This window comes from Takifugu flavidus, chromosome 2 (assembly GCF_003711565.1).
Source record: "Takifugu flavidus isolate HTHZ2018 chromosome 2, ASM371156v2, whole genome shotgun sequence".
Taxonomy (NCBI): domain Eukaryota; kingdom Metazoa; phylum Chordata; class Actinopteri; order Tetraodontiformes; family Tetraodontidae; genus Takifugu; species Takifugu flavidus.
The window spans coordinates 18,362,393-18,389,594 of NC_079521.1; the positions used below are offsets into that span (position 1 = coordinate 18,362,393).

The 27,202-nt window shown below is 44.5% G+C and overlaps 3 protein-coding genes across 6 annotated transcripts; 2 read left to right on the forward strand and 1 right to left on the reverse strand.

Moving 5' to 3' along the window:
- Window positions 1-1,061: 1,061 nt before the first annotated feature.
- On the forward strand, window positions 1,062-3,662 carry mc1r (melanocortin 1 receptor). Its single transcript, XM_057020672.1, has one exon. It carries the CDS (start codon window positions 1,491-1,493, stop codon window positions 2,466-2,468), a length of 978 nt encoding a protein of 325 aa, XP_056876652.1. The 5' UTR covers window positions 1,062-1,490; the 3' UTR covers window positions 2,469-3,662.
- Window positions 3,663-5,322: 1,660 nt separating this feature from the next.
- def8 (differentially expressed in FDCP 8 homolog) lies at window positions 5,323-11,849 on the forward strand. 3 transcript variants are annotated; one of them, XM_057016654.1, is made up of 13 exons: window positions 5,323-5,410; window positions 5,625-5,732; window positions 5,924-6,052; window positions 7,830-7,924; window positions 8,038-8,187; window positions 8,725-8,866; window positions 9,002-9,166; window positions 9,266-9,393; window positions 9,579-9,692; window positions 9,974-10,054; window positions 10,335-10,475; window positions 10,557-10,666; window positions 10,746-11,849. In XM_057016654.1, the coding sequence occupies exons 3-13, from the start codon at window positions 5,944-5,946 to the stop codon at window positions 10,831-10,833; spliced, it is 1,323 nt and encodes a 440-aa protein (XP_056872634.1). In that variant the 5' UTR covers window positions 5,323-5,410; window positions 5,625-5,732; window positions 5,924-5,943; the 3' UTR covers window positions 10,834-11,849. The 3 variants fall into 3 exon arrangements, with proteins under 3 accessions (XP_056872634.1, XP_056872625.1, XP_056872643.1); XM_057016645.1 differs by having other exon boundaries at window positions 5,335-5,477; XM_057016663.1 differs by lacking the exons at window positions 5,323-5,410; window positions 5,625-5,732; window positions 5,924-6,052 and adding an exon at window positions 6,078-6,984.
- A 2,653-nt stretch (window positions 11,850-14,502) lies between these two features.
- Window positions 14,503-23,723, reverse strand: dbndd1 (dysbindin domain containing 1). Of its 2 annotated transcripts, none has more exons than XM_057016686.1 (4): window positions 23,305-23,723; window positions 21,079-21,231; window positions 18,049-18,186; window positions 14,503-16,353 (listed from the first exon to the last, which is right to left on the reverse strand). In XM_057016686.1, exons 1-4 carry the CDS (start codon window positions 23,333-23,335, stop codon window positions 16,205-16,207), a joined length of 471 nt encoding a protein of 156 aa, XP_056872666.1. In that variant the 5' UTR covers window positions 23,336-23,723; the 3' UTR covers window positions 14,503-16,204. The 2 variants fall into 2 exon arrangements, with proteins under 2 accessions (XP_056872666.1, XP_056872674.1); XM_057016694.1 differs by having other exon boundaries at window positions 15,158-16,350; window positions 23,305-23,721.
- Between the last annotated feature and the right edge of the window lie 3,479 nt (window positions 23,724-27,202).

Sequence of the window (27,202 nt, forward strand, 5' to 3'; positions counted from 1 at the left end):
CTTTTGGTTGAGTGTTGAAACCAGATTAGAAACAGATTTTAACAAGTCCAAATTTAGCATTGCAACATTTCCTCGGTGACCTTTTCTCAACACGTTGCTTGAATTTGATGAGGTAGAAACTGAAAATGGTGGAGTTGCCTGAAGAAGCAGCTGAAAGGTTCCTGCGGAGAGACCCCAGAGGTCCCCAGCTCAGGAAAATTTGGAGCTTTTTATGCTCCTGCTTTTTAAAACCACCTCCCAACGCTGGCGTTGGAGAGGTCAGATCAGCCGTGTTCACTCCAGTATGTTTGACTTGATGGTCGTTGTGCTCCGCCCACCTCCTACAAGGGTGAAACGGCGCCGTGTACACGGGTCGCCTGTTATTGCCTCTTCTCCTTTGTCTTCATTAATGGCTAATGTCATTTCCACTTCCCAAACCTCATTGGATTTTATTTAAGGCATTTGTGCCATGATTTTTTCCCCTCTTCCTGTCAAAGATGTCAAGTAAGGATACTAGTGAGATTTGTAGTTGAATGAATACTTATTCCATTTCAGACACAAGATTTCCTTCCAAGATAAAGCAAGTTAAGCTGGGGGCCCCTTTTGTAGATGGAAAACATTAAAAACTGCAGAAATGGAACAAATGACCCTCTATACATGCTGTAACCACCCTACACTGTCTCTCTTTCTCTGTAAGTCGCATGATAATGTGGTGTGACTGTGCTTGATTGCCAAATGGTGTCATTATTCCCAGTTTACCTGGAGCCATAATTAAACTGTTCATGTGACTTGTTGATAGGGAAAGATTTTCTTATCAATGTCTTAAAAGGAAATATGTTTCCAATAAACAAATGATAAAGGTCTCCCAAAAATGATATATATATATATTTCAGATTTGCACAGATGGGGCGCAAATAGATCCATAGGCAGTACTGATACCTTGTGATACCCTATTCCACACTTACACACACTCTCTTGTTGTGTTCCACACACATCCTTGGACTTCTATCTTTGGGAAGACTTTTCATCTCTCTCTCTCTCTCTCTCTCTCACTCTGACACACACACACACAAACACTCCAGATTGGGAGGTCGTACACAAGCATCCCGGGACACTGGAGGAGGAGCCGCCTGGACTGCTTCCGCCTCCATCCAGCATCACTGAGGCAGATTTGTGGACGGGGCTGACCTGACAGTCATCTGGAAGAGCAACAAACTGGTCTCAGTGCGCTCTTTTGATGGGAGTCGTTGAATGGATCACCGTGCCGGACTACTTGCGTGCGTGTGAAGACCCTTTGCGTCCTGGAAACGCACTTGACGCAGAAGAGAGAAGCGCCAAGTCTCAGCGCGATTAGATTAGATCTCAACAAGATGATGAATCAGCCGTTGGGGCTGGTCTCGAAGCTTTTTTAAAACTTTTAGTTTACCCCTTTCTTCTTATAATTACTATAATTTTTTTAAATACTTTTGTGTCCGTGTGAGATTATTTTTTTAACATAGGCGTCGTAAACAATGGAGCTTTTTAATAGGTCCTTGCACGGCTCCTACATCCTCCACATGGAGTTCAGCCCTTTAATCGAATTCATGGACGACAATGAAACCAACATAACCAACGGAGAGCAAAACTCGTTGGGCTGCGTGCAGATCCTCATCCCCCAGGAACTCTTCCTCACTCTGGGACTTATCAGCCTGGTGGAGAACATCCTGGTGATTCTGGCCATCATGAAAAACCGAAATCTGCACTCGCCTATGTACTACTTCATCTGCTGCTTGGCCCTGTCCGACATGCTGGTCAGTGTCAGCAACGTGGTGGAGACCGTGTTCATGCTTCTCAACGACCACGGCTTGATGGACATGTACCCCGGCATGCTGCGCCACCTGGACAACGTGATTGATGTGATGATCTGCAGCTCGGTGGTCTCGTCGCTCTCCTTCCTGTGCACCATCGCCGCGGATCGCTACATCACCATATTTTACGCGCTGCGTTACCACAGCATCATGACGACGCAGCGCGCCATCACCATTATCGTGATCGTGTGGTGCGCGAGCATCGCCTCCAGCATCCTTTTCATCGTCTACCACACTGATAACGCCGTCATCGTGTGCCTCGTCACCTTCTTCTGCATCACCCTGGTGTTTAACGCCGTGCTGTACGTGCACATGTTCGTCCTGGCGCACGTGCATTCCCGTCGCATCATGGCGTTTCACAAAAACAGGCGCCAATCCACGAGCATGAAGGGAGCCATCACGCTCACCATCCTACTCGGGGTGTTCATTTTATGCTGGGGTCCCTTCTTCCTCCATCTCATCCTCATCCTCACCTGTCCCACTAGCGTCTTCTGTAATTGTTACTTTAGAAATTTCAACCTTTTCCTCATCCTCATCATCTGTAACTCGCTCATCGACCCGCTCATCTACGCGTACCGGAGCCAGGAGCTGCGTAAAACCCTGCAGGAGCTGGTTCTGTGTTCCTGGTGCTTTGGCCCGTGAGAGGCCCGCACGTGTGCTGCCAGGACGATTCAGAACCAAAAACACTGACTAGAAACTCTCAATGAATCGACAGGCAAACGCTGAAACGTGCTGTGGTCAATCCGTGATGAATCGACCGCGGATTAGTGAATCATTTCTGACAAGATACCTTTAATCCATTGGATCAGCCGGTCGGCAGATCCGACCCGGTCCGCACGCGTGAACCACTCAGGCTTATTTAATGACTCGGGAAACCCCTGTAAAATCCACATTTATAACTGACATAGCTGTGTTGTTATTCAGATATTGTATATAAAAAAACAAATAATAAAAATGCTTCTGTAATTTAGTTTACGTGACTCTTCGGCCTTAGATGCTAATTCTGTGCGTTTTAAGCACTTCTGTTTGTGTCATAGAAGAAGCCAAAAAGCTCCTTTTTCTTGCCTTGAACACATGACTGCAAAGCTTGAAAATAAAAGGTTATGAAAAAAGTTATAGGATCTAAGGATCTTTTAATGACAGTTTGATAAAACAACAACGGTATATTACAATTTCAAAAACGAATTTAATGGTAATATTTAACCTAAAAATGAGCAAATTTACGCATCAATTATCGAACGAGTTGAAAACGCCTCGAAGCAATTAAAATTAAATAACCTTCATTTTGGGCGCTGAGTTTCAACTCTACCACCATAAATAGATCAATTAATAAAAGAATGTAAAGTTAATGCGGCGTTTGACCGAAATAGTCTCATTGTGGTGATCACCGAAATGTCTTTGGATCAGATTTAAACTTGATCTTGGTTATTGTGAAGAGATGTATTTCTTTTTGACTTTTACTGCATAACTCAACTATACTGGATCCTGGAATCATTAATGAATTTACAGTCTGATATAATTGGCAGATTGGAAAATATTTTAGAAACTCATCCCCGTGAAACTTTTACATTTTTACAATCGATTTTATTTGATCACCGATGTTAGAAAAGAAATTGTCCTGGATTTGCTGTCAAAATAAAAGTTAAATTATGAATCATTAACCATTTAGTTTATAATACTTGAACAATGCGGTTTTACTAATTAAAACGGTTTCAGACCGTATTCGACTGCATGTCTTTGTATTGCTGCAGATGTATTTGAGCTGTAAGGTTGTCAGAATGTATCTAACGATCTGTTATCTGATAAAATGAATCATTAAAAGATGGATAATTGTGACTCTGGCTGAAATAAATTTACTTAAGAGGGACACGTTTTGTTTTAGTAGGAAAACATATTTTGGTCCAAATGCCAAATAGACCAATTTTGTATTTTATTGAAGGGAAAACGGTGTCCTAGTAAAATAAAACAAAACGGCATCAATAAAAAAGAAAATAAAGAGTAACATGGCCACATTTCTGCTATTGCCCATGTCGTTGATGCTGATAGGAGACGGCTGTTATCTCTGCACCACAGCTGTTGGTTATAGCTTCAGGTAAAGATTGTGGGTCATCTTTTATCTGTGGAATGCACTTCTTCAAAATGTAGGACAAAAAGTCCACGCAACAGTTCCCCAGCAAACAGAAGAGCCATTGATAAAGCAAAGGACGTTTTTAAATGCTGCCTTTGAAAAACACAAAGCCAACCCTCATGATCAAGTTTACTTCTGTGTTGTCAATGAAAGTATTGCAGGGCAGGGGGTTTCCAGAAGGAGCACATTCCCTTCTCAGTGAAGGGATTATTAGATCTAATTGTTTTACACAAGCCCGTGAATAATTGGGCTTGATTTAGCCTTTTCAGGCCTCATTTTGGACATTAGTGTGGATTCAATTTTTTAAAGAGCAGCGACACAAACACAAACCCTCCCATTTATATCGCTCTCAAAATGCATTCATTAACCCTTAGTGGTCATGATACATGTGGCGGATGTTCCGACTGGCCTGGTTGATGTTTGGAAATAGATCAACCAAAGCAGAGATCAACTGTAATATACATCAATGATCACTGTTACATTCAATTATTGCATGTATAAATATTAGTGATAAAGGTGAGCTTTTTTAAAGACATGATTGACACCAGATTACATTTAATAACAACAACATCTCTCCATTATGGTGCAGAATGGTGGTCCAATCCACCGCCAGAATCCATGTTGACACTGAGTGTCTGGAGACATTACTGTTCATTTTCTGTAACTGGACTGCGAGCTGGACTCATTCCTGATGAATGATAACGATGAATGGTTTAGTTGTCTCTCTGCTGCCATGATAAAGAGCTCTGAGGTATTTAAAGCCAGTCCAGATCCCAAATGTGGTTCCTGGAATCTCAGAGTCCTTCTCTCTGTCATTCACATCTTCTCCAGCTCTTCACTCAGCTCTCTCAGGTTTCTTGACCCGTTTTTGCTTCATTAATTATCACTTCTGATGTTTACTGTTGATCATAATGTCGAATAATTGATAGCAATTTCAATTTCAATTTGATCCAGTGAATTGCTGTCAGCTTAGAAGATATAATTGATAACTAGCTAACGCTAAGTTAGTCAGTATATATATTTTTTTAGATTGATTGGACTTTTTCCACACATTTAAAATTGTATGTCTTGTCCTAATCCAGTTTGACAACAACCTTAGTTAGATTATGCCTTTGTACCTTTAAAAGTTGGTCAAAACTACTGAGTTCATCGAAACGGAAACACTACACGTGCAAAGTAATTTGGCTCCTTCAAAATAAAAAAGAAACCTTCAATCGTATACAGATAGATGCTCTACGACCAAACATTAATGAATCTTGAAAACAAAATATGGAATACATTGTCAGCGATACATGATTTAGGATTTTTTAAAAGAAATTCACAAGCTTAGCAACGTCAGTTTAGCGATTTTATTTTGAAAATAAATAGCGGAAATAGACTTGGAAAAAATATGGATGACTTGACGCTTATTCCTGTTGCAATGACAGAACAAAACAACTGCCCACGATATTTCCAGGTATCCACACCATCAGATATTTTATACATCTCCTTATTTATTGACAATAAGTAAAGTCAAGAATGGGGTAAGCTTCCGGTTTCATCGTTCCCGACCAAAACACGATTGCGTTGTTTTTAAAGCTAGTTGGCTAGCAGCTAACACCAGCCTTAGCATGCTTTTGACATCTCTGTTTATTATTCACTTGTTTTCCATTTTGCGTTTTATGTTTCAGGATGTCACAGGGGCATCATAAGAGCTAACATTATTAAAAGCGTGACGACTCTCAACGGCCTACGTGATTGGTTCGTGTCGCCGAGGATTCGATCCTTCCTCCCTTCAGGTTCCAAGTTTTTGATTTCCTAATGTGGCCCAGCAGTAACGTAAACAAAAGCCTGCATGGTGGCTTTTGCCCAACAGCTCATCTTAAATGCGTCCTCACATTTGATGTATTGACCTAGTGACCCATAATGCCGCTTTCAGGGCATGATTTCCATCTGCTAAGTGAGATGTGGCTGTGATGTTGTGTCTCAGGCTCAGATGTAGCTGATGAAATGGAGTATGATGAGAGACTCGCACAGTTCCGCCAAACCCGACTCAACCCTTTCGATCGGGGCGAGGATGAAGATGGTCCCCGAGGAGGCCAGACGCCCCCACAGAAAGGTGATTCTGGTCCAGGTCCACCACATTATTATTAAGAAGAGGTGAATAGGAGGCAGCACGAGAACATTAAACTGACCCTTTAAAAAGCCCCCAAATCAGTGAAGTCAATGAAAGCAAAATAACGAGAAATACTGGACATTTCATGTTTGTTTTTTTCATTTTGCCTGGTTGTTTTAAAGAAATCATGAGGGAAAGTATTTACGCCTGCGGTCAGATATGAGCCGTCACATGCAACCGTCTCAAATCATATTGAAGCTGAAAAAGACGGCGTCTGTTTCGCCGCCATGATTGCAACCTGTTGCTTCCCTGCAGCGTATTTCCTCGCATGTATAAAGCACATGTATAAAAGTGTGGAGATAAGGAATGAAAACATTTCTTGGTGTCGATGGTGTGAAGTCTGACCAGAAAATAGCAGCAGAACCGGTCATTCTGTTCGGTTTATCTGGGTCAACTTTTCCAGACAGTAGTTTTAGTCGGAAAGCCCAGATCATTGACAGATACCAGCTCCAGGAGAACATCCAGCTTTCACTGGCAACATTTCAAGATTCCTTTTTGATTTGTCGCACACTGTTAAATACTTTTTGACTTCCTGTTGTCTGTTTAAAGAGGAACGATGAGGAAGAGCAGAGTCCTGGAATATTAGTAGACATTTTGATTAAGTTCTAAATGGCTTTAACAAACTAAAATAGATCCAGAAAATACCTGCTGTCTAGACTGTTGTCAATGACACCAAGTTAATTGGAAAGGAAGTTGGAAGTCGAGGGCTTGAGGAAATGAAAAGCCTCGTGTAGGCAGTAACACTTCCTGTATTTTCTGGGAATCAATGTCACTTTCTCAGTTTATGATAAGTTACAGAGCTGTGCTGGTGGAGGACTAATGTCACAGGGCTCGGCTGAGAACAAAGATCATGTTTTGTTTTGATGTGTATGCAGGTAATAGATCTCCTTTTGTATGATTGTTGGGCTTTATTTAGGATTGTTTCAAAATGTTGCTTATGAGGCAACATCTCAACTTACTTTCGTTTCCTCCACTTTTGCTCATTACTTAAATCTCCAGACGCTATTACTCTACTTTTATCATTCCTTTGGTCTTAGATACGCTCATTTTTGAGGTACGCACCAAAAGAATAAAGCTACTGAGGTTTAACAGAATTTAAACATCCCAGCAAATTTTTCTCCTATTTTACATTTTGGTGCATCAACTCTTGAGTTTAGAAGTCTGATATTGTCTTTAATTGTTTAATCATCAAATTTAAAGGCAAATAAGGAACATTTTATTCATTTGAAGCTAGTTACAAACACATAACGCACACAAATTCAAGATGAGATTCAACAATAAAGCTTTTTTCTCAATCTAGTTAAAAAAAAAACTAATTTTGAGAAGATTGAGAAGTGAAACTCACAAGTTCAGCTTTAGATAGTCTTTAACCATCTTTAGCATTTTTTTAAATCTAATTAAATCTATTTTAAAACACACAAATTCACTGTAGTCTGTAATCTGCAAAACGATTAAATAATGAATGAAATAGATCTAATCAAGAAAATCCAGGCCGGACACGTTATGTCACCAACCTGTTTCCGTATCAGGGTTCCAGAGTGACTCCAAACATAAAGGAGCAGCAGACCTGTCAGCTGACAGAAGCACATAATGACAAGTGATAAGACCATTACAGCCTTTGTCCTGTTCAGGAGTCAGTGTGAGGGCCGTTCCTCAGGCATGTGTGAAATCAGGCCGCTTGTGTCCTCATGCAACACTGCACCTCGCCTTCTCCTTTCAGAGGCGAGACCTGAGCTGTTCTCTGGGACGAGGAACAGCAGTTTAGATCGGACCATGGATCTGGGCCTGGCAGAGGACCACTTCTCAAGGCCGAATGTAAGTGTTTGGTGGCTCCCGTCTGTGTGTGTGTGTGTGTGTGTGAGACGTGTTAAACCATTTCATATGCACACAGAGCCTCCTCTTCTGCTTGTTGTCTCCGACCATCTCAGGGCTCGCTGGCTGAGTCCGACATTGAAAATCTGAAGATTGCCATAGAGGAGTGTAAAAAGCTGATCCTGGAGCTGCCCGAGCACTCGGAGCGACAGAAGGACACTGTGGTCAAACTGATCCACCTCCGCCTCAAACTGCAGGAGCTCAAGGTTGGACCTGAGGAGCCACACAGCACACGCAGAAAACACAGTGCACGTGCTACACACACACACACACCTCTATTTATGTGGGTACCTTTAAATCATTCATTAGTATGCAAGTATACTGTGTTTAAATGGCACTTAAGATTTAATTTGAATATCAAATATGATCACATTTTTAGTAGGAAGGTCAAAACGTCAAACATGTTTGCCAATTACATGTCAGCTCAAATATGTCTAATTTCGTTACCGTCTCATACGTCCTTCATATTTGTCCCTACAGCGTGCTACTTTGAAGCCTGTCTTGTGATGCAGTTATGGATACTGTGGGGTAAATTCCCCAGGGAGTTTGGCTTTACATATGTCATCTAACAGCTCTTCTCTTTCATATGTGTTGAAAACAAGCTTTTTTCTTGTCTTCACTGCTTTAAGGGTGATCATGTGATAAGAACCAAAGTTCCAATCAATACTACATACTTGTAATCACCTCATTAAAATGGATTTAATTGTAATTGGTTTTTTTGTTTCCATATTTTGTCTTTGAAGGACCCAGAGGAAGATGAGCCCAATTTAAGAATTGTACTGGAGCACCGCTTTTCCAAGGAAAAGAGCAAAAGTGTGAAACAGACCTGTGACAAGTGCAGCACGATCATCTGGGGGCTTATCCAGACATGGTACACCTGCACAGGTAAGAGCCAACACCTCTCACCAAACAGCAGCTCACCGCTGAACGCTGCGGCTGGGTGCTGCTCAGAAGCCTGGATATTTGAATATTTGGGTCCATCTTTTCGTCAGATTAACCCCCATCCCTGTCCCGTTTCAGGTTGCTACTACCGTTGCCATAGTAAGTGCATGAACCTGATCACCAAGCCGTGTGTCAGGTCAAAGGTCAGCCACCAGTCGGAGTACGAGCTCAGCATCTGCCCTGAAATAGGACTGGACCGCCAGGACTACCGCTGTGCCGAGTGTCGCACGCCCATTTCCCTGAGTGAGAGCGTACACCACACACACCATAAAGAGCCGGAGCGACCGGAGCCAGAGGTGTGAGTGAGGATCATGTCCGCTGACAGAAAGGTTTATCTGGTAGGGGGGGTGCCAAGTGAAGCCAGGCAGTGTGACTACGTGGGCCAGTACTACTGCAGCACGTGTCACTGGAACGACACGGCCATCATCCCAGCACGCGTCATCCACAACTGGGAGTTCGAACCGCGCAAGGTACCCTCGACAGTCGCAGCAAAACGGCCCAGTGTGACCTCAGTTGTCAGCCCGGTGCTGAGACGGCTCAGTCTGATCAGGTGGCACGCTCGGCGCCGCTAGAGGGGGTGTCATATGACCAGCACCGTCGTCTCCGCCTGCGCGCTTTAGAAAGGGCTCCGATTCTAACAGGACGTCTCTTTCAGGTTTGTCGATCCTCGTTGCGTTATCTGGCCCTGATGATGTCGCGGCCCGTGCTGAAGCTGAAGGAGATCAACCCGCTCCTCTTCAACTTCGTGGAGGAGCTAGTTGAGATCAGGGTGGGTAGCATTTTTAAAGCCATGACTCAGCAGTCTGCATTCACGCGCTACGGCCCCTTTGGTATCGTCTCAGCGCCGTTTCCACTGGCTGCAGCTGTAGCACAGTGAGTTGGCCGTGGGACCGGACCCTCCTCGTCCCCTTCAGGATGTTTTTCAGGGGGAATTTGAGCAATGTCACCAGCAACCACCACCACACTGAACACCAGACAGTTTTCTTAAGGATCGCTGCTGTGAGGTCAGCTCACGTCTGCTCATTTTTGTGTTGTGTGTTGTGATTGCAGAAGCTCCGTCAGGACATTTTGTTGATGAAACCCTACTTTATAACCTGTAAGGAGGCCATGGAGGCGCGGCTGTTGCTACAGGTGGGCGTTGATTCTTGACTATTGCGCAACTGTAAAGTCCACTGGTGTTACAGCCACGCTGTCATGTGACAACACTGTTGTCAGCTTCTCTGACATGTCTTTACCAGGTTAATGTGTACAAAATCTGGAGACTCGGCGGTTGTTTATCTCCTCTTTCTGTTTGTTTATGGTTTTGAACTCTGTAAAAGGGTAATTGACGTGTACGGTAACCTATAGCTTTGGTTTCCTGGGTCGGGGCTCACTGCAGACAGTTTCTGTACGTTTGTGTGTGATCCCGCAGCTACAAGACCGGCAGCACTTTGTGGAGAACGATGACATGTACTCGCTTCAGGATCTGATCGACATCTCCAGCGGCCGACTCAGCTGCTCCCTCACAGAGATCCACACCACCTTTGCAAAGCACATCAAACTCGACTGTGAGGTGAGCTCGCCCGTTCAGTACAGACCCGCCCGCCACGTTGCGTTTCCACGGACTCTAACAACTGTGTGTGTGCGTGCGCAGCGTTGTCAGGCCAAAGGATTTGTGTGTGAGCTGTGTAAGGAAGGAGACATCCTCTTCCCCTTCGACAGTCACACCTCCGTCTGCCACGAGTGCTCGGCCGTCTTCCACAGGTTCGTAAACTCAGCCAGCAAACGTCGCACTCGCCGGCGGACAGGTTGTAACCGTGCCTGTGTTTGTGCGTCCGTGCAGAGATTGTTACTACGACAACTCCACGACCTGTCCGCGATGTGCCAGGATGACTGAGCGTAAACAGGACGATGATGGAAAAGATTCCTGAATCCTGAAGAGGGAAAAAAGCCAAAAAACCAGATGTTACTGGATGTTGCACTTAGGCTTGACTGGACTTGGTCGAGGTAGTAGCTTAGTTTATGACCTTTGACCCTTTATTGTGAATATATTTATGCTGGTGTCTTTATCTTCGCCTCTATAACGAGCTGGATCAAATTAGAAACCATAGCAAAAAAAGTCAGTATTTTGTATTCAGTATTTTAATCCATATTATAATTGGATTTTCCTAACTGAAGGCGTGTGTTTGCGTGCGTGCGTGTGTGTGTGTGCGTGTGTGTGATAGATAAAAGTCACTTTACCTGATCATTCATGCAGAGTCTTATGTCGACTGTTCAAGGCCTCAAACTGTCCGTCTCACCAGGCGTCTGAGCGAAGCCGTAAAGTTCGACACTCAACTGTAGACGACCAAGACGAAGATCTCGTTATTATAATATCGGGGTCTTTTGGCCGCAGTTGCATCTGTTTCTAAAGAAATCTGAACTATTCAACACTGTGTGACGTCAGCACATAATTGACACATTCCAATGCCTGAGCACAGATTTACGTGTAGATGAGTGATGAATTGGTTCATAAAAGGTTGTTTTTTGTTTACAGCTCATCCATATTATGTCAGATGTATGGAACGCGCGTTAGCAGAACATTTCTTTGCCAGAGGAACAGATGATCTTTTATATTCAAAGCTGTGAACTCGGTTGTGGTTTTCACTCGTGTTTAGTGCAGTTATGTGTGTTGCGGCGCAGAAAACCCGTAGACGTTGATGTTTAGGTGCCTCAGAATATGTTCTGCCTTCAAGTGAGGCGCAGGACAAAAACACGCCGCAACACTTTTGGTCCTTTGTAAATGTTGAGCTGTTGTGTTTGTTCTAAAAAGACCTGGTTGTTTTATCTTTCGGCATGATTACCATTATTTTTTTAAATTAACGGACGCGGCGTCGCAAAAAGCTGCTTCCTGTTTGAACTGCGCATGAAACCATAATTAGAATGTATTAAAGTTACAGTGAAAGAGTGCCTGTTTCCCCAGCATCGTCTCCACTCATTCCTTAGTTTGGTTTTGTGTAATAACTGTGTAGTTACATTTAGTTGCAGGGTGAGCTGCGCTGGGCCCAGGATGGGATTGGATACATTTACATTTCCAATCAATAAGACCTCCAACTCTTTCTGGATTGTAATGAATGGCCGCGGCTCCTGTCGTTTTCCCTTAATGATCAATTTTGTGTGACTGAATCTTTGACCTTTACTTCACTGAACATTATGCAATGTTTGAGGCCCAGAGCCGATATTTCAGACTAAGAGGACACTCTTGTCTGCAGCGGTTAGCTGCTAACAACCTGAATTAAGAAAGAGGTAGAAATAAATCTTTGTCTTCCTGCTGACCTGCAGCCAGAGCAGAAAACAGCTCCAGCAGCAACACTTACGGAGACAAAAGCGTTCTGGGAGCAGTTTCTCAACACCGGAGAGTCTGTCGGGGGGGGGGGAGAGAATCCAATCCATCATTTTACCGCTTTTATCCCCGATGATGTATGAAACCATCAGTTGATCCTGAATTATTTCGCTCCCTCGCTGGACTCACAACAGCAGGAGGGTCACAACACGAACGTAAGCCCCCCCAAGAGGAGGGCAGGGACATCCGCACAAGAAGAACAATATCTGCCCTGACTGGACGCATAAAGAGGTCCAGGAAATGATGTGTGATCTTACTACAAAGGTAGTGATGTCAAATCGTGCACGTTTCAGTCCTTTACATGCTGGTTTGCAGCTCTAATCGCCCATTTAAACGGCAGCTTTGTGCAGCAGGCTGAGATCTGCTCTGGTCGAGTTTTGAAGCAGCTTCGACATCATATCGAATCCATTTAGCTTGTGAAGCATCCGTGAATGTGCACAATCAATTGTGGACTGTCTGTCTGAGGGTTGTAATGTTATAATGCAGGTATGCCAAACAGTTTTCTGTCCCAGTAAATGATAAAATCTATACGCCTAATCTGCACGACTAATGCAGAGCAGCTGCAAACACCATGAGACTCTGATAATTCTGATCTCTTTCAGCGTGACCTATACACTGCACAAGTCTGCAGCCTGGTTAGTTGTCTGAGCTGTGTCGTTTCCTTGATAACTTCTCCTATACCGTCGCTATGAGACACTTGCTGAGCAGGACTGAAGAGAGGCTCTACTGGGAAAGACCTTCAGCCAGTTCAGATTAAAATTAGAGTCCAGACAAGAAAAAGAAAATCTGATTTAATTCAATTATTCGGTTTATGCCATCATACCCCCTTTTATTACACGTTAAACACACCATAAACATTGCTACATCTACAGAGATTTGGTCCACTTAGCTTTGCAGTTAAACACGGAGGCTTCAAGGTCAATAACTCAAACCATCAACTGAGATTTGGATTTCCAGGCCCCTGTAATGGGATTTAATCTGTCCAATAAATGTCCAGTGCAGCACCGGTGCGCCTCTGGCCCGCTGTTGCTGTTGGCTGTAGTTCTACTCTTCCACCGGTGAGCGGCGCTAGGCCGACAAACCAGGGGTGCGTCGTAATCCAAATACTGAGATGAGGAACAGTCACGTTCACGCTTCTGCCCACGTTTACCTGTTGTAGACGGATGCTTCCAGTAACCTGGTGTGTGTGACTGTTGATCCAGTCAGCCAGTTTAAGATGCCTGGTGCTGGTGATGGGAGCGCTGGGAGATCTGAGAGAGCAGAAGACTGGTTTTAACAGAACTGGAATAGGTCATCCGAACAAACTTAACATTTGTTAAATAGCTTTATTCATCAAGCGGCATCATAATAACAGATGGTCCTAGTGGGAATTCCCCACAGTTCTCACAAAGCGTGTTGATCAGCTGAGCACGTCCACCAGAACCAGAGTTATCTGGAGTTAATTCAGTCGAATCCATTGTGAAATGTTCAAATGGTCCGGACAGGGTCAGGACTTGGGTCAGGACTGGTCGGTGACGGCAGTGGTCTGGTCTGGATTTGAGATGTTTGAGCTGAGCGGTGAGAGAAACTCGTTGATGCGGTTGAAGAAGTCGTTCTAGAGGTCGTTGCTGCTTCTTCGGCCCGAGGAAACCTTTGCTTTGGGTCTGCAAAGCTTCTCCAGCAACACGCAATCCTTCCACTTCTGGAGTCCATGTGGCCGCGTCATGTGACTGTAGCCTTTAACCCAGAATGAGCTCGCGCAGCGCAGCTGCTAAGTTGAAACAGTTTGAAATAAAAACCCTTCAGTCAGAACCAAAAAAACACAAAATGACAGTTGAAACAACATTTCCTGGTGACCTTCAGCAGCTTCAGGTGTTCATATTTGGATTCTAAATCATAACTGTATCGCAGCAGAGCTGTAAGGTTCCTGGACCGAGGAGTCCCAGGCTCCCTCTGAAGGCTTCAGTAGATGGTTGGACTCTCACATTAGCCCTGATGGGTAAATGTGGAGCCTTGAGGTTCAAGACGAGTCCACAGATCAAACTTATAGTCTCCTTTGGTGACATGTCAGATAAGATGTGCGTCAGATGTTTGAAGAGGTCCCTCACATTTACTAGAAAATGGGCCCCAAACCTCTTGAATTACCATTTGAGGTGTTGCTAAAACTGATGCAGCACATTTGATTTGGTCCTTATTCAGATCGCAGTGACGTGATTTCCACTGACAGACACGCAAGAGATTTCTAAACTGTACAAGGGTTTTATTCAGATTACAAAAATGTGCTTGTGTGGCGCCCCCTAGTGTTGAGGTTAGACAGAGCCGATAGGAACATTAAATCTTTATGTTTGAACACATCTTCACCATTTCTCCCTGTGTAAAGACTAAATAACAACAACAACACAACAAACAGCCAAGTTACTGTATCACATCATTTCATGAATATTTTAGTTCCAAATGTCATTATTCAGTAACTCTCAAACAAATCGAGCCCTTTTATAGACATTCAGTATGTCACATGTGGCATCACGCATCATACAGGATACAGGAAGCTTAATCATGGATTTTCTGTGTGGTTCCATCATTAGTCTAAAGAGCATGCAAACACACGTGGAACATGTGCTGGTTGATAGTCAGCTTGCCTGCCTGATAAGGTGATAAAGATGTAGAAAACACAATGACAGCTGGGTTAAACTCAAATGTTCATGTCGCTGACGCCTTAAATCAGGTGAAAAAAGCTTCAGCCTCCCTTTTGGGACCACTCACTCCTTTTTATGCAGACTGTGATCAGCAGGCTTGATTAAATGCTGCCCTCTTCAGTTTCCATTAGATAATTGTTCAATTTATTCCATAATTCACCCTGAAACATCAGATATGATCAGAAATACTGCTGCAACTGAAACCAAAATGTGATTTTATTCATATTTTAGTACATTTTAAACATGCGAGTCCAGATTGGCATCACTCTTCATTCAAGTAAGACTGATAAATAAATGACAGAAAGGTACTTTAAGTCTTATTTATCCTCTTCCTCCCAGTGTTGCTTCTGTTCCATTGAGTTATCGGCAGAGATCAACAATGGGATCAGCGTCGCATCACATCACGTCTTAAATCAGCTGCTTTAAAGATGAGCACAAAAATGTTGGCACTTTGTTGTAATTTTTGGCATTAATGCAGAGAATTGATGCTGTGGAACGTCCGTGACGCTCTGGTCCGACCTTCTAACCCGACATCTCAGCAGCAAAGATGGATGAAAAAGTAATTAATTTAAAAAATAAACGTGAATATTGAAACATGTGTGTGCGTGTGTGTGTGTGGGGGGGGGGGGCTGTAAATACAACAGATAGGAGTGGAAACGTTTAATTTAAATGATCTGAACTAACAAATTGTTCAACAGGAGATGTTGGGGGTTGGGAGAGTGGCAGCTGTGGATGAATTCATCTTAATCAGAGGCTTCGTCATAAAATCTCCCCTTTCCAGCGTCGGCCTGCACGTGTTGCATTTCTAATGGCTCAGATCTATTTTTCCAGTTATGCTGGTAATTCAAGCTGAATCCCAGTATCTGAACTTCACAGGAAGGGTCGCGGACACAATTTCAAACCGATCTCACGGATCAGGCTGCTCGCCGCCCTGAGAGGCGGCGAGGTCGGAGGCCCTGGCGCGGCGCTGCTGGCAGACGGGGGATTAGGGAATTCCTTGCATGAATGATTGCATTGCTTGTGTGTAGAAGAGCAGAGAAGAGAGAGGGAAGGGGAGGAATGGCGTGATACTGCACATCTTCACCATCAGCACGGAGCACGTCACACTGAACTTGTTAGTTGAGCACCATGAAGGGTTCTGGAGTGCTCGGTGGCACGCGGGAGGCCTCTCGGGCCAGCGTCTTCCAGCTCTGGCGGCCTCCGGCCTTTCTCCTTCTCCCTGTTTCACATTAAAGGTCACGGCCGCTACGGCCTCTCCAGCTTCATTAAGGGGTCGGGTGCGTCCGAGTCACTGTGGTGCTTCCTCTCGCGGGGGGGCTCAACTTTGCTGCAGCGCGTCCATGAAGGTGAACGCATGTAGCCACCTCTGGCTATCATGGGCTGGTGGGACCCTGCTGGGGAAAATGAAATACTGTGTGACACAAAGATGGGAGAAGGTTAAATATAGTTACAGAGTGTGTCCATGTGCCGTGCCCTTCGAGCTTGACCTCAGTAACCTTTAATACCAAGCACATGTCCACATCTGCTAACAGCAGGCTTCAGTATGTGGAAAGCAAAACATTTTTCTGATTCTACCTGCAGTGAACATTCTTCTAGACATTCCAGATATCATAGCAGCCTGAGCTGTGAGAGGAGGAGGAGTGTGTGCAAGGTGCGTTTTTATTTGTTTAAAGTAAAAATGTATAGAATAAATGGTTGCAGTCCCGTGCCCGACCACTTGGTGGCAGTGTGACACGCCAAAGACAGAGAGCAGGAGACGCCATTAGTCCAGTCTTTGGCTGCAGGTCATGACATTCTCCCATTAGAGGAGGGGTTTGGGGCTTGAAAGCGTATTGATCTGAGAAGATTGATGGTGTAATTTAATGATGACGAGCTGCCGTGTGATGTGACTTGATAACTGTTCGTCTCTCCGGAGTACACAGCCTTTGCGCGTGTGACATCACGTGACACTGATTGTGTTGTTTTCTCCTGGGTGTCCTTGTCCCTTTTCCCTCCCTTCAACCCCGGGCACGGCTGTATCTTCTGTTTTATAAGCTTTCTAAAACCGCTCACTTCTACTTGACCCCAGAGGTTACATCACTGCAATGACTGCAAACTGGGAAAGAAATACCTCCAAAAAACCAAATACAGACGCCAACACCTAATTACTGATAAGAATGTGGTCTATTGTGTCCTGCTTCCAGCTCCTGCAAGCATAAACTGTCTACCCTCCCGACAGCCAGATCACAGTCAGGAGAGCCGTTATATAAAAGTCTTCTGTCCTCCACACAAACTGGCTGTGCTGCAGGTGATCCTGGCTCAGGAAGCTGCATTAAAATCCAGCCCAAAACGCTGAGAGTGTGGAGTCAAAAGGAAGACAGCAGAATAAACAGAACAATTACGACGTGGACGTGCAGTAAATAACGTGGGACTGGAATCAATCATGTCATGTTAACTGTTGAAAAGGCTTTGAAGGCGTTTCTTGTTTCCAGTAGAAACAGTGAATTATTCAGAAAGCTACATTTAGCATGAACCCGTTCGCCCATCCTTTCCTCTCTTTTCACCGTCCCCTTCCTCAACCCACCGGGATCAAATTATACTTTTCGAGTCGATGTGCATTTTTGGAAAATTTGAAGAGCTGATTATTCTGAGCACATTGCTCAACATGGTTAATTTAAATCGCTGGCTGTGGAACTACAGACGGCAGCTTATAGAGCAGATGGCCCTCAGGCACCGAAGGTCACGCTAGCAAGATGTGAGCAATAAAGATCCAGGAAAGAAATATGGAGCGTTTAAAAGAAGTTTCTGTATCATCCTACAAATATATTGGAGCAGCAGAGAGATGAGGAAGAGGAACGAAGAGAGCGGAGAGAGTCTGGATGAGGCTCCCCGGTCATAAATAAAACCTGAAGGATTTCACTTCTTTAACGCACATGCGTTAACATCGCTTCGATACTCGTGCTTTGGTTAACTTTACCTTCTTAATCGCATTTCTACAAAACTAATGAAAGAAATGAGTTTTATTCTAAGCAAATTTTGTTGTTCTTTCTTGCATTTGTTTTGCACATTTGCACTCATGTTGTCTTGTCTGTCAGTGAAACGAGTCGTACCTGCAGGCGACCCGCTGTGGGCCTCCTCGTCAGAATCAGCAAAAACCTCCGCCAGTTCCTGATCAGACATGTCAGTCAGTTCTGTCAGATCCATGAGGTCAAAGTGGACCTCCAGAGAAGACACGCTGCTCAAAGGTTCTGCGTCAAAAGGGGGCAGAGCAGACAGGGATCAGTTAATGTCTCGTTAGGAAGAATCAGCGTCTGATGAGCAGCAAGGCCTCTCCAACCGTTCCCAACAGCAGCTCATTCTCTGGCTCTTCTCTGTCAGCATTTTTTGTTTGGAGAATCACCAAATGACTGATTTCAATTACAGCTGTGTTGAATTTGTATCTGCTTTATAAACGTTGATTCCTCCTGCTGACACAGTTGAGGGTAGCACTGCAGCACACCCTCCTTTTTGAAGCAACTGACAGTCGCGGGACCAAAATAGACGGTTCTTTAGGGCTTTTTGTTCTCCACCGTCCTCCTGAGCGTGCTGCACCTGTTCATTTGTTCACCAATGTCTTGTGCTGTGCCTGCATGTCTGCAGCTGCATTCCAATAAGGCTGCCACCAGAGACGAGCCTTTTATTATCATGCAAAGTTAAGTTGGATGCAAAACCGAACACATGGCGGTGGTGTGAGACAGTAGAGGAACGTTTGCGTGATGCATTTGAGGTGCAGTAAAACGGCCTGAAAATGTGCAGATAGCTCGGTGAAAGTAATCAAAGTGAATGCACTGTTATAAAACCAGGGAATACCAGTGTGCTGCGCAGGTTAGGAGAGAAACGTCTCCAAAGCTCAAGCACACATCCACTGAGGGCTGATTTCCAGGGTTATGAGGCTTCAGGCTGCACATCTACTGCTGCTGAAAGCATTTAACTCTCTTTAACGTCCTGCTGTTTAAGAGCTTTAAGGACTAATAACAATCACGCTGATGTTTCAGACACACCAGTGACAGGAGATGTCACAAGAATAAGAGAGGCAGGGTTTAAAGAAAAAAAAAGCAATAAAAATGTCTAAAACCTGCAATTTAATGGAACTTCTTTTAAAAGAAAGGGATGAAGGAGACTGAGTACTAAGAACGTGTCTCCGTGTCCTCTATTTCACCCCAAACCTTCTGCTCTGCTCTACATGCACAGCGGAGCCTGGCCTTCATGTTCAGAACCGGGGCCATGGCCACGTGGATATGGCATCTATAAATATTCACAAAGCCTGGCGCCATGTGACCAGAATAGAAACAATCTCTTGATCTATAATTAATAGCACAATTGCAAAGATGAGGAAAAGCTGAGAGCTGAGAGAATCCACACCAACAAAAAAAGATGCAGGTGGGATCCCGCAGGGCTCTGTTTCAGTACCCTCCATGTGGTCATTAACCAAACATGCTACTATCATGACGTTAGCCGAAGGTATGTGGATAAATGTCTCCTCACTTCCACCCTCTGCTGAGGACGAGCTGCTGAGACTAAGTTTTGCTGGTACTTTTGTCACATTTTACCACTTCGGAATGCTTCGCGACTATTTTTGTGAATAAATGGCACATTCCCCTCGGGCTCCTGACTGGCTGCTCACAGCGATCGGTCGTTTGACCTGTCTTTCAGTAAGAGTGAAGGAGCGGGAGGCAGCGAAGAGGGGGGGTTGGAAGCTGCAGGGGAGAAGAGAGAGAGGAAGAAGAGGGGTGGCAGGAGGAAGAGAGCAGTTCCTGCACTACTGCTGCTCTTCATTTTAAAGGTTTGCAAGGTTATTAAAATTCTGCTGCGCTTGTTTTCAAAGCACCTCTCCCCCATCTCCTTCTGCCTCTCCCACACCCTTTAGCCCTGAATAATTGATCAGTGCATTTTCTCTCCGCAGCAGATGCGCCGAACAACTGCCTTCATCTGAAAATCCCATCAGGGGAGCAACAGGGAGGACACACCCTCAGTTTTAAGGTGACGATGATCTACCAGGAGCACAGAACACATCACCTCCGTGTCTCTAGAAACATTTACAGCTTTGATCTCCATATCCCCCCTTACACACTCTATTGTTCATGCTTTGCCTCTGAAGCAGGTTTCATCAATGTGCAGAAAACAAGAAGCTGCTGGCAGCTTCTCAAGTTGCACTAAAGACGAGGAGCGATCAGGAGAGACGGAGGAGAGGAGGAGTTTTCCAGTTAACAGGATAAATACAGCAGGTGTTTCTCAATAGAAACAGAAGCTTCATCTAAATTCGTGTGCCAACCACGAGGCCTGGATTCAAGGTCACGAGGATCTGTGGTCCACGAAATCAAAGGACAGAGACGGTCTCTCTTGTCCTAATTAATAATATCCAGGTCTGGGCTGGAGAGGCAGCCAGATCCTCCTGGGGAGATCCTCCCGGAGAGATCTTGGCAGGGCAGGATAAACCTGTCTCTTTGCTTTAGGTCTACAAAGGTGCAACGGGCTCGCCGAGCACCGACCACATACCCCCGAATCGACCCTCAGACAGAATCTTCACTGGTTCTGACCCTGATTAGAGGCTTCCTGAACCACACGTTCTCTTTTCAGCAGGTTTCAGCGACTCGCGCTGAGAATCCAACATCGAACAGCCGACAACTGTTCATCCTAAACAGGAGGAGCAACGTTGGCTTGATGAGTGTGTCCAGTAACAGGAGATAAGGCTTTTGGAGCGTACGTTGGCTCAGAACAACATTTTGTTGACAACAGCCACTGGTTCCGTGTCTCATTGAGGCACATAAAGGTGGCCTTGTCATGCGTGTAGCCCCAGCAGCACCGTGTGGTTCTGTGGGCCCTGAGTGGGGCCTCTGTATGAGACGGATGCACAATGACTCCTTTCAGCAGGGCTGCAGCCCCTCCGAGAGTGTCAGAGCAAAATATCTAAAATGAGAAGCGATCACTTGGGATCCCAAATGGGATCACAAATGGGATCAAGCTGGAATTTGTTGCATGAGCGCCATGATTAGGTTTCTGAGAGAACACCTGAGATCTCGAGCCCACTGACGCTCCCTTATTTGTTTGTGCAGGCCCTTCTGTTCACCCGTTCAGCGTCTCTCCACCTGCTCCGTACTCACGTCTCTTCTCGGTGATGTGCAGCAGACTGGCGGTGTGTCCCGGCAGCCCGCCCCCCGCCTCCTCCTCCACCCCTGCAAGGCTGTGGAACGCCTCTTTAGACAGGTCACCTGAGCTGGAGGGCTTCAGCAGCTTCTGGATGTCCTTGTCGGGCTCTTTCAGCACAAAAAAGTACAGATACTGATAACAAGTTTCACCGCAGAGGTCAACATTTTTAGTGTTGCATCATTTGTGTGTCAGAAATGATCGTTTTACCACCAATGTTTGATTATAATACCTTTATCATTTAATGCTTCTGTGGCTTCTAGACTCAAACTACACAGGGCTGCACTATCTCCACTATCTCCAGTCTAACAGACGCTGATAAAACAATCGCTGAAGTCGACCCTGAACACTGTAAAACATCAGCGTTGCTTCCCAACCGGCTTGTGTGAACGCGGTCCAGTTCCCACTCTGAAACCCTAAACCTGGTCTGAACGCCTCACTGTTCTCTTTGTCCCTTTTTTATGCTTTCGTGCCTTCCTGACCTCATTCCCACAGGCTACACTGTTGACTCGTTCGTGCTCAGGGTCAAAGTGGTTTTGCGATTCAACGTTTGTCGCATTATTCCCATTTTTTCACGGAGGGAGGAAAAGCATTCCCGGGGCCTCCCGAGCATCGCTTCAAAATAGAAAAGCGAGTGTAAACAGCCTATTAACAAAGTCTGAAATTAGACAACACTTAAAATAGAAAGCTGTGAAATGCTGGGCCGCACAGTTTACTCTCTGGACAAGAACTGAAGTTTGTTTGTCTCCTTTTGAACAAAATCAGGAGGCAGGAGGACAGAAGCTGTGTCTGCGTGCATGCAGCGATGACATCAGCTCAGCTTTTTATAAGATTAGGTGCAGATTTGATGGAGAGCAGTGTGGGAGGATGGCAGATTCCTGATGGGCCTGACCAGATGGTGGCTGCAGTATATTTCTACAGAGCAAAAAACAACTTTCCGATTTCGCTGTTGATTGATGATCCAACCGAGCTGCAGCGAGGCCACGAGTGCTCTCCTGGTAATAAAATGTCCTGGGCAATCATTTCAAAGTTAAAAACCTGCTGGATTACTGTTGCTGCAGAGGCATCATTCAGTTTCCTACAACCGCTCCAGACAAACAGTCAAAGATGCAAAAGTCATGTCAGCGTGGGTCTGATGGACTCTTGTGTTTTAAGCCTTGAATCAGCTTTAAAATCACACTGATATGCAGCCCAGAGAAACATAGTAGCGCTCAAGCAAGTCACAGTAAAGGAAACACACACAGATGGTCTAATCCAGACACCACCTGCCAGCCTGGATGAAGAGAATCCTGGGTAAATACAGGTGATTTAAACATCTTAGCAGGGATACGTGGCGTGTTTCCAATCACGACAGGCTGAGGTCAGAGGAGGCAGGAGGGGGATGTGAGGCAAAGCTTAAAAAAAGTTCTCCGATCAATAATTCAATCAAAGACTGTTGAACAGGCCTGAAGGATTAACATCTAATTACCCTTTTCACCAGAGCTGTGGTAAAGTACCAACGAGTCACTGAAATAGAGGAATAAACATAGACTTCGTAATGACTTTAATCATTTACTATCACTAATCACAAGCTGTTCAGGAATTATTTGTCTGCTAGTTGCTTCAGGGCATCCTAATGTCACACTTTATGACCCTGCGGGGCTTCCTTAGCCTGACCTTTACTGTGATCATGTCTCAATCATGGTACGGAGACAGTTGGTCAGGTAATTATTGAAGCTGCATTTAAAGAGCTCTCACCGATGTTTGAGGCCAGAATGGGTGAATTCTTCCTCTGGACTCAGCTTTACCTTTCTTTTTTTTAATTTATGCTTGTTAATAATCTGTCAGACTTGAGACACAGTGTTGCTTTCACAATTTACCACGGCTGGAGCTAAATAAAACCAGGAGCCCTTTGAATGTGAGTGTGAAATCACTGAGTGGAGCCGCCACAGGGTGCAGGGTCCTCAGCATGGTGATCGCTATTGTACTGCAATTTCTGTTGCATCACTTTGTTCTGGTTGTTGGTTAAACTGGACTGAAGGAATTGATCCCAGCAGAGGGACCTAAATGCAGACAAGTGCACATTTAAAATGTATGTGCCATTCGGAGCACAGTTTCACAAGACAAAGACTCAACGCCCATGTTTGTGCACTGTGACACCAGCTCCTGCAGAGAGGAAAGAAAAGAGCAGAAATGTATCTTACCTGGGCTCCCTGCCCCTCCCTGTGCCTCCATGCAGCCCAGGCGAGTGTCCTGCTATTCACCACACCGGCATCGCAGACAACCAGGGAGGGTAAAAAGGGAGAGGCGAAGAGAGAGAGAGACACACACAGACAGAGAGAGAGAGATAGAGAGAGAGCGTGTCTGGCTCTGTGCGCACCGGAGAGAGAGCAGGGTGGGACGAGAAGATACCGCCAGACGTCAGCCGTCCAATGACCACTCCTCCTCCTTTTCCTCCTCCTCGTCTGCTCTAGATCTCCCAAACAGGTGATGTGTCCTCCTGCTCAGTCCACCTGCTCGACTCTGCTGCCATCGGAGCTGTCGGTGAGAGGGGCCAGTCCAGCACAGAGAGGCAGGGCGCTGCACATCTCCGCTCCGCCCGCTGTAAGTGAGGCTTCCGGCTCGGTATGTACAGGACGGGGACGGGGGGTGGGGTGGGGGCTGGGGGGGGGGCTCCCAGCCCAGACTGACGGAGACACAACAGGCAATCGGGGGGTTGAGTATTAGATTAAATCTGCTCAATTAATCTCCAACATGCACAGCAAGGCACGGGAAGGTCAAACTTCACCAAATTTAACCATTGTTAAATAAGAACGCTATGTGATGGAAATCTAAATTCCAGACATCCGGAAAACATCGACTGGTGCTCAGTCTCACGTGAATCTGGTGGTGAATGTCTCCCTCTAGCGGTAGGTTGTGAGTCTGTATCAGTGAAAATAACCCAGTGGCGTGTACACACACACACACACACACACACACACCACACACACACACACACTTGGGGCGAAGGCGACACTTTGTGAATTCACTAGCTTCATTATTATTGCAGTGAGAGAGTAAAACAAACAAAACGTGCTGAATATATAATTACATTTTCATCGATGTCAAAATATTAATAAAATTACTTGACCCTTTTATTTGACTATGGCACTGAACAGTCAAACAAACTGTTGGTTTATTTCTCTGGAATATGCACACATGGAGAGGTTTTCTGCAAGGCAGCCGCAGCGGTTGCACAATAAGGAAAATAGTTTTTTTCATAACAAAACAATGATGCAAAGTGTCATTTTGCACTTGAGTGAGAAATCATGTTATATCTATTATTGATTTAGGCCAGCATCTCACTTCACAAGGGCAGAGGGCCGTTGCTATAGCAGCACCTAGAGTCTCTGTGCACTTAGTGTAGGTGTATTCTAAATATTGTTAGAAAATTCAAATATTCTTTTTAAAAAAGAACAAACTGAAAAAGCAGCGTACAAGTTAAACAGAGAAAATTGTGCATGTTGATGAGAATAGGGTCTGTAATGAAAGCAATTAAAATGACATTTTCTCTTTGTTATTGTAAGTATTTGCAGAACAACGCGCGATAACAGACCTGCGTGAGGACGAAGGCGCTTGGACAAAGATGGACCATTTTGTGTGACGTCAGTCATAACAAAGTATTTGAACTTGTTTACTTCCACAGAAACTGCACAAGGTTTGGCCTCCAAAGTGTGTTTATGCTCTCTTGCACAGAAGTGGCCAGTGAAGGAACGTTTCCATTGCTGTGGCATCTCCTGACATCGATGGGATGGACCGCCGCAAAATTCGGCATAAATATCCCATCGACCAGGGAATAAATGCTACCAACCCTGGTGATTCTCAGGCATTTCCTGCCAGCGCCACAATAACATTTGTGGCTTTAACTGTAAAGTGTCTCATAAGTTTGCAGGAATATTTGGCACAGACATCCGTGTCACAGTGTCGGTACATCGGAAGTGTTCATTCCTGCTCTTTATATCTGACGAAGTTTGATATTGAAAAAGACGAGCCTGGTTTTCTCACCTTTGGCGTCTCCCTGCAGAGCAGCACGCACTGGAGAACCTCTCAGTTTCACGGAGGAAAACGGTCACACACATCTCTCCCACATTTCTGGAGACTATTCCAGATCATGTGATATTACTTCAAAACTGCCACAAACACAACAGTTCACTACAGTTTCACTGCAAAATCCTGACCAGTATGATTGTGGGAAGTATGAGTCAAAAGACAGTATGAAGCGGTTTAATGTGGTCAGTGCAGGGAGGTGAGTGCACGGCACAGAGATTAGTTCCTCTCGTGGGACTGTGGGAAAGAGGCTCGCAATGAGGCACAAATAGTGATTCAGATATGAGTAATTAATACCTGCCATCACCAAACGCCCCATGTGAAGACAGAGGCTGAGGCGCTCCTCCTCGGATTCTGTTTCATGGATGTGACACACACGAGCACAAACAGAAGGACCACACAAGTAACAGGCTTCACATATCTGCTGAAGGACATCTCTGGTTATACTTGGACAACAAAGATGACAGAACGCACGTTAGTACAGATTAGTGAAGATTTCTTCTTGGAGATGAGAATAAATCAGCGTGATATTATCGGCAGTGACTTATTTCTCTGTGTATAACCTGCTGATCACTGCTGATCAGGGCATCGATCAATAAATGATTGGGAGGAAAATGTTGCAGATCCTTAAAACACAATGACACACACAATGAGAGTGACGACCCCGTTCCCTTCATGGGTATATGACATTTTTGGATACGTTCTATACTTAACTCACTTGTGGTAGCAAACGTTCCTCCAGTGGAGATGAAGAGTCTTTGCAGTGATTATGAATTTAGCCTCAGGTCTGATGTTCCCAAACAATTCTGTAATCAGGACCAGCTTATACAAGGTAGGTTTTTATCCTCTATGATTTTGTTTTCATCATTGGTTTGGTTCAAGAGGGCCTGTTTTATTTTTATTTAATTTAATTTACCAACTGGGTAGTCTGTTTTTCCTTTTCTTGGAGAGAGTCGGGAGGCTCGGCCCTCTCTGTGAGGTCCTTGCACACAACAGAAGTGAGTAACAAGTAAAAGGACACAATTTCTCTGATAGATTGTTGCTCCCTCATGTGGAAGTCCTTCACTTTTCTGTGCAGCATTAGTTTCTTTAGCTTTGATTTATGTTTTATTTAGATACAGCTGCATTCTTTGGTAGCTGCATTTATTTTTTTTGGATGGATTATAAGCTGTGTCTTTTTCTGAAGCTTCAGTAAAGACTGTTGTTTAACTTATTATGAATTAGCAACCATAAACTGTTTGCTTGTAATTTCCCTGGGTACTGTTGTCTGTTTTGGTTTCATTTGGACCTGCCCCTGTCACACACAAGGCTATATTTTGAGATTATATTTTGTAAAAGAAAATATAAACCTTCCCTTTGAAGGAATAACAGATTTTGTTATCTTGACCACTGAGTATAATATATGAGTTTAATTATGCTGATGATAGTTTTCCTTCAAATACAAATCAAACATGACCCAGATGGATCGATGTCTGGCTCAAAGGAACACTGGCCAGTTACTTCTTCATCTTAATCTTCTTTGTCCTTTTAAAATGCTTTTATCCGAAGACCTTGAGCTCCCAGGAATGCTTCATCCAAAGCTGTTGTCACTTTCTCACTGGGACCAAGTGAAGTGAACCTATGATGCTTCTGCCTTAATTTACAGTAGGTTAAGTAATAGAGAGAGTGGCTCAGTAATAACAAGAAAGTGTGTATAACATTCATATAAACAAACATTATCTGCAAGATTTAGAAACCTGCACATAGTGTCAAAAGGGAAACCACGTTATTCTAAATAGAAATGGAAATAAATATGCTAACATGCAACATATACGAGTATTTATGAGTCAATGTTTAGTACTCATCTCAAATGAAAACGTATACGCAACCTTGACAGTATCAATTAATTTATTCACAGCAGCTGGAAATTTTTTTTAGTCCTTTTCTTTTATAACATTGTTTAAGACAAATAATACGGTTAAAGTGTGTAAAAGCGACAGTTTAAATTAACGCGGAGACTTTCCCCCCCGGCTTCTA

Coding starts and splice junctions, on each gene's coding strand:
- mc1r (XM_057020672.1), top strand. CDS start 1,491: ATGGAGCTTTTTAATAGGTCCTTGCACGGCTCCTACATCCTCCACATG.
- def8 (XM_057016654.1), top strand. CDS start 5,944: ATGGAGTATGATGAGAGACTCGCACAGTTCCGCCAAACCCGACTCAAC. Junction 6,053..7,829: donor CCAGACGCCCCCACAGAAAG/GTGATTCTGGTC, acceptor TTCTCCTTTCAG/AGGCGAGACCTGAGCTGTTC. Junction 9,693..9,973: donor AGGAGCTAGTTGAGATCAGG/GTGGGTAGCATT, acceptor TTGTGATTGCAG/AAGCTCCGTCAGGACATTTT.
- dbndd1 (XM_057016686.1), bottom strand. CDS start 23,335: ATGGAGGCACAGGGAGGGGCAGGGAGCCCAG. Junction 21,232..23,304: donor GGGAGGGGCAGGGAGCCCAG/GTAAGATACATT, acceptor TTGTGCTGAAAG/AGCCCGACAAGGACATCCAG. Junction 18,187..21,078: donor GCACATCACCGAGAAGAGAC/GTGAGTACGGAG, acceptor CTTTTGACGCAG/AACCTTTGAGCAGCGTGTCT.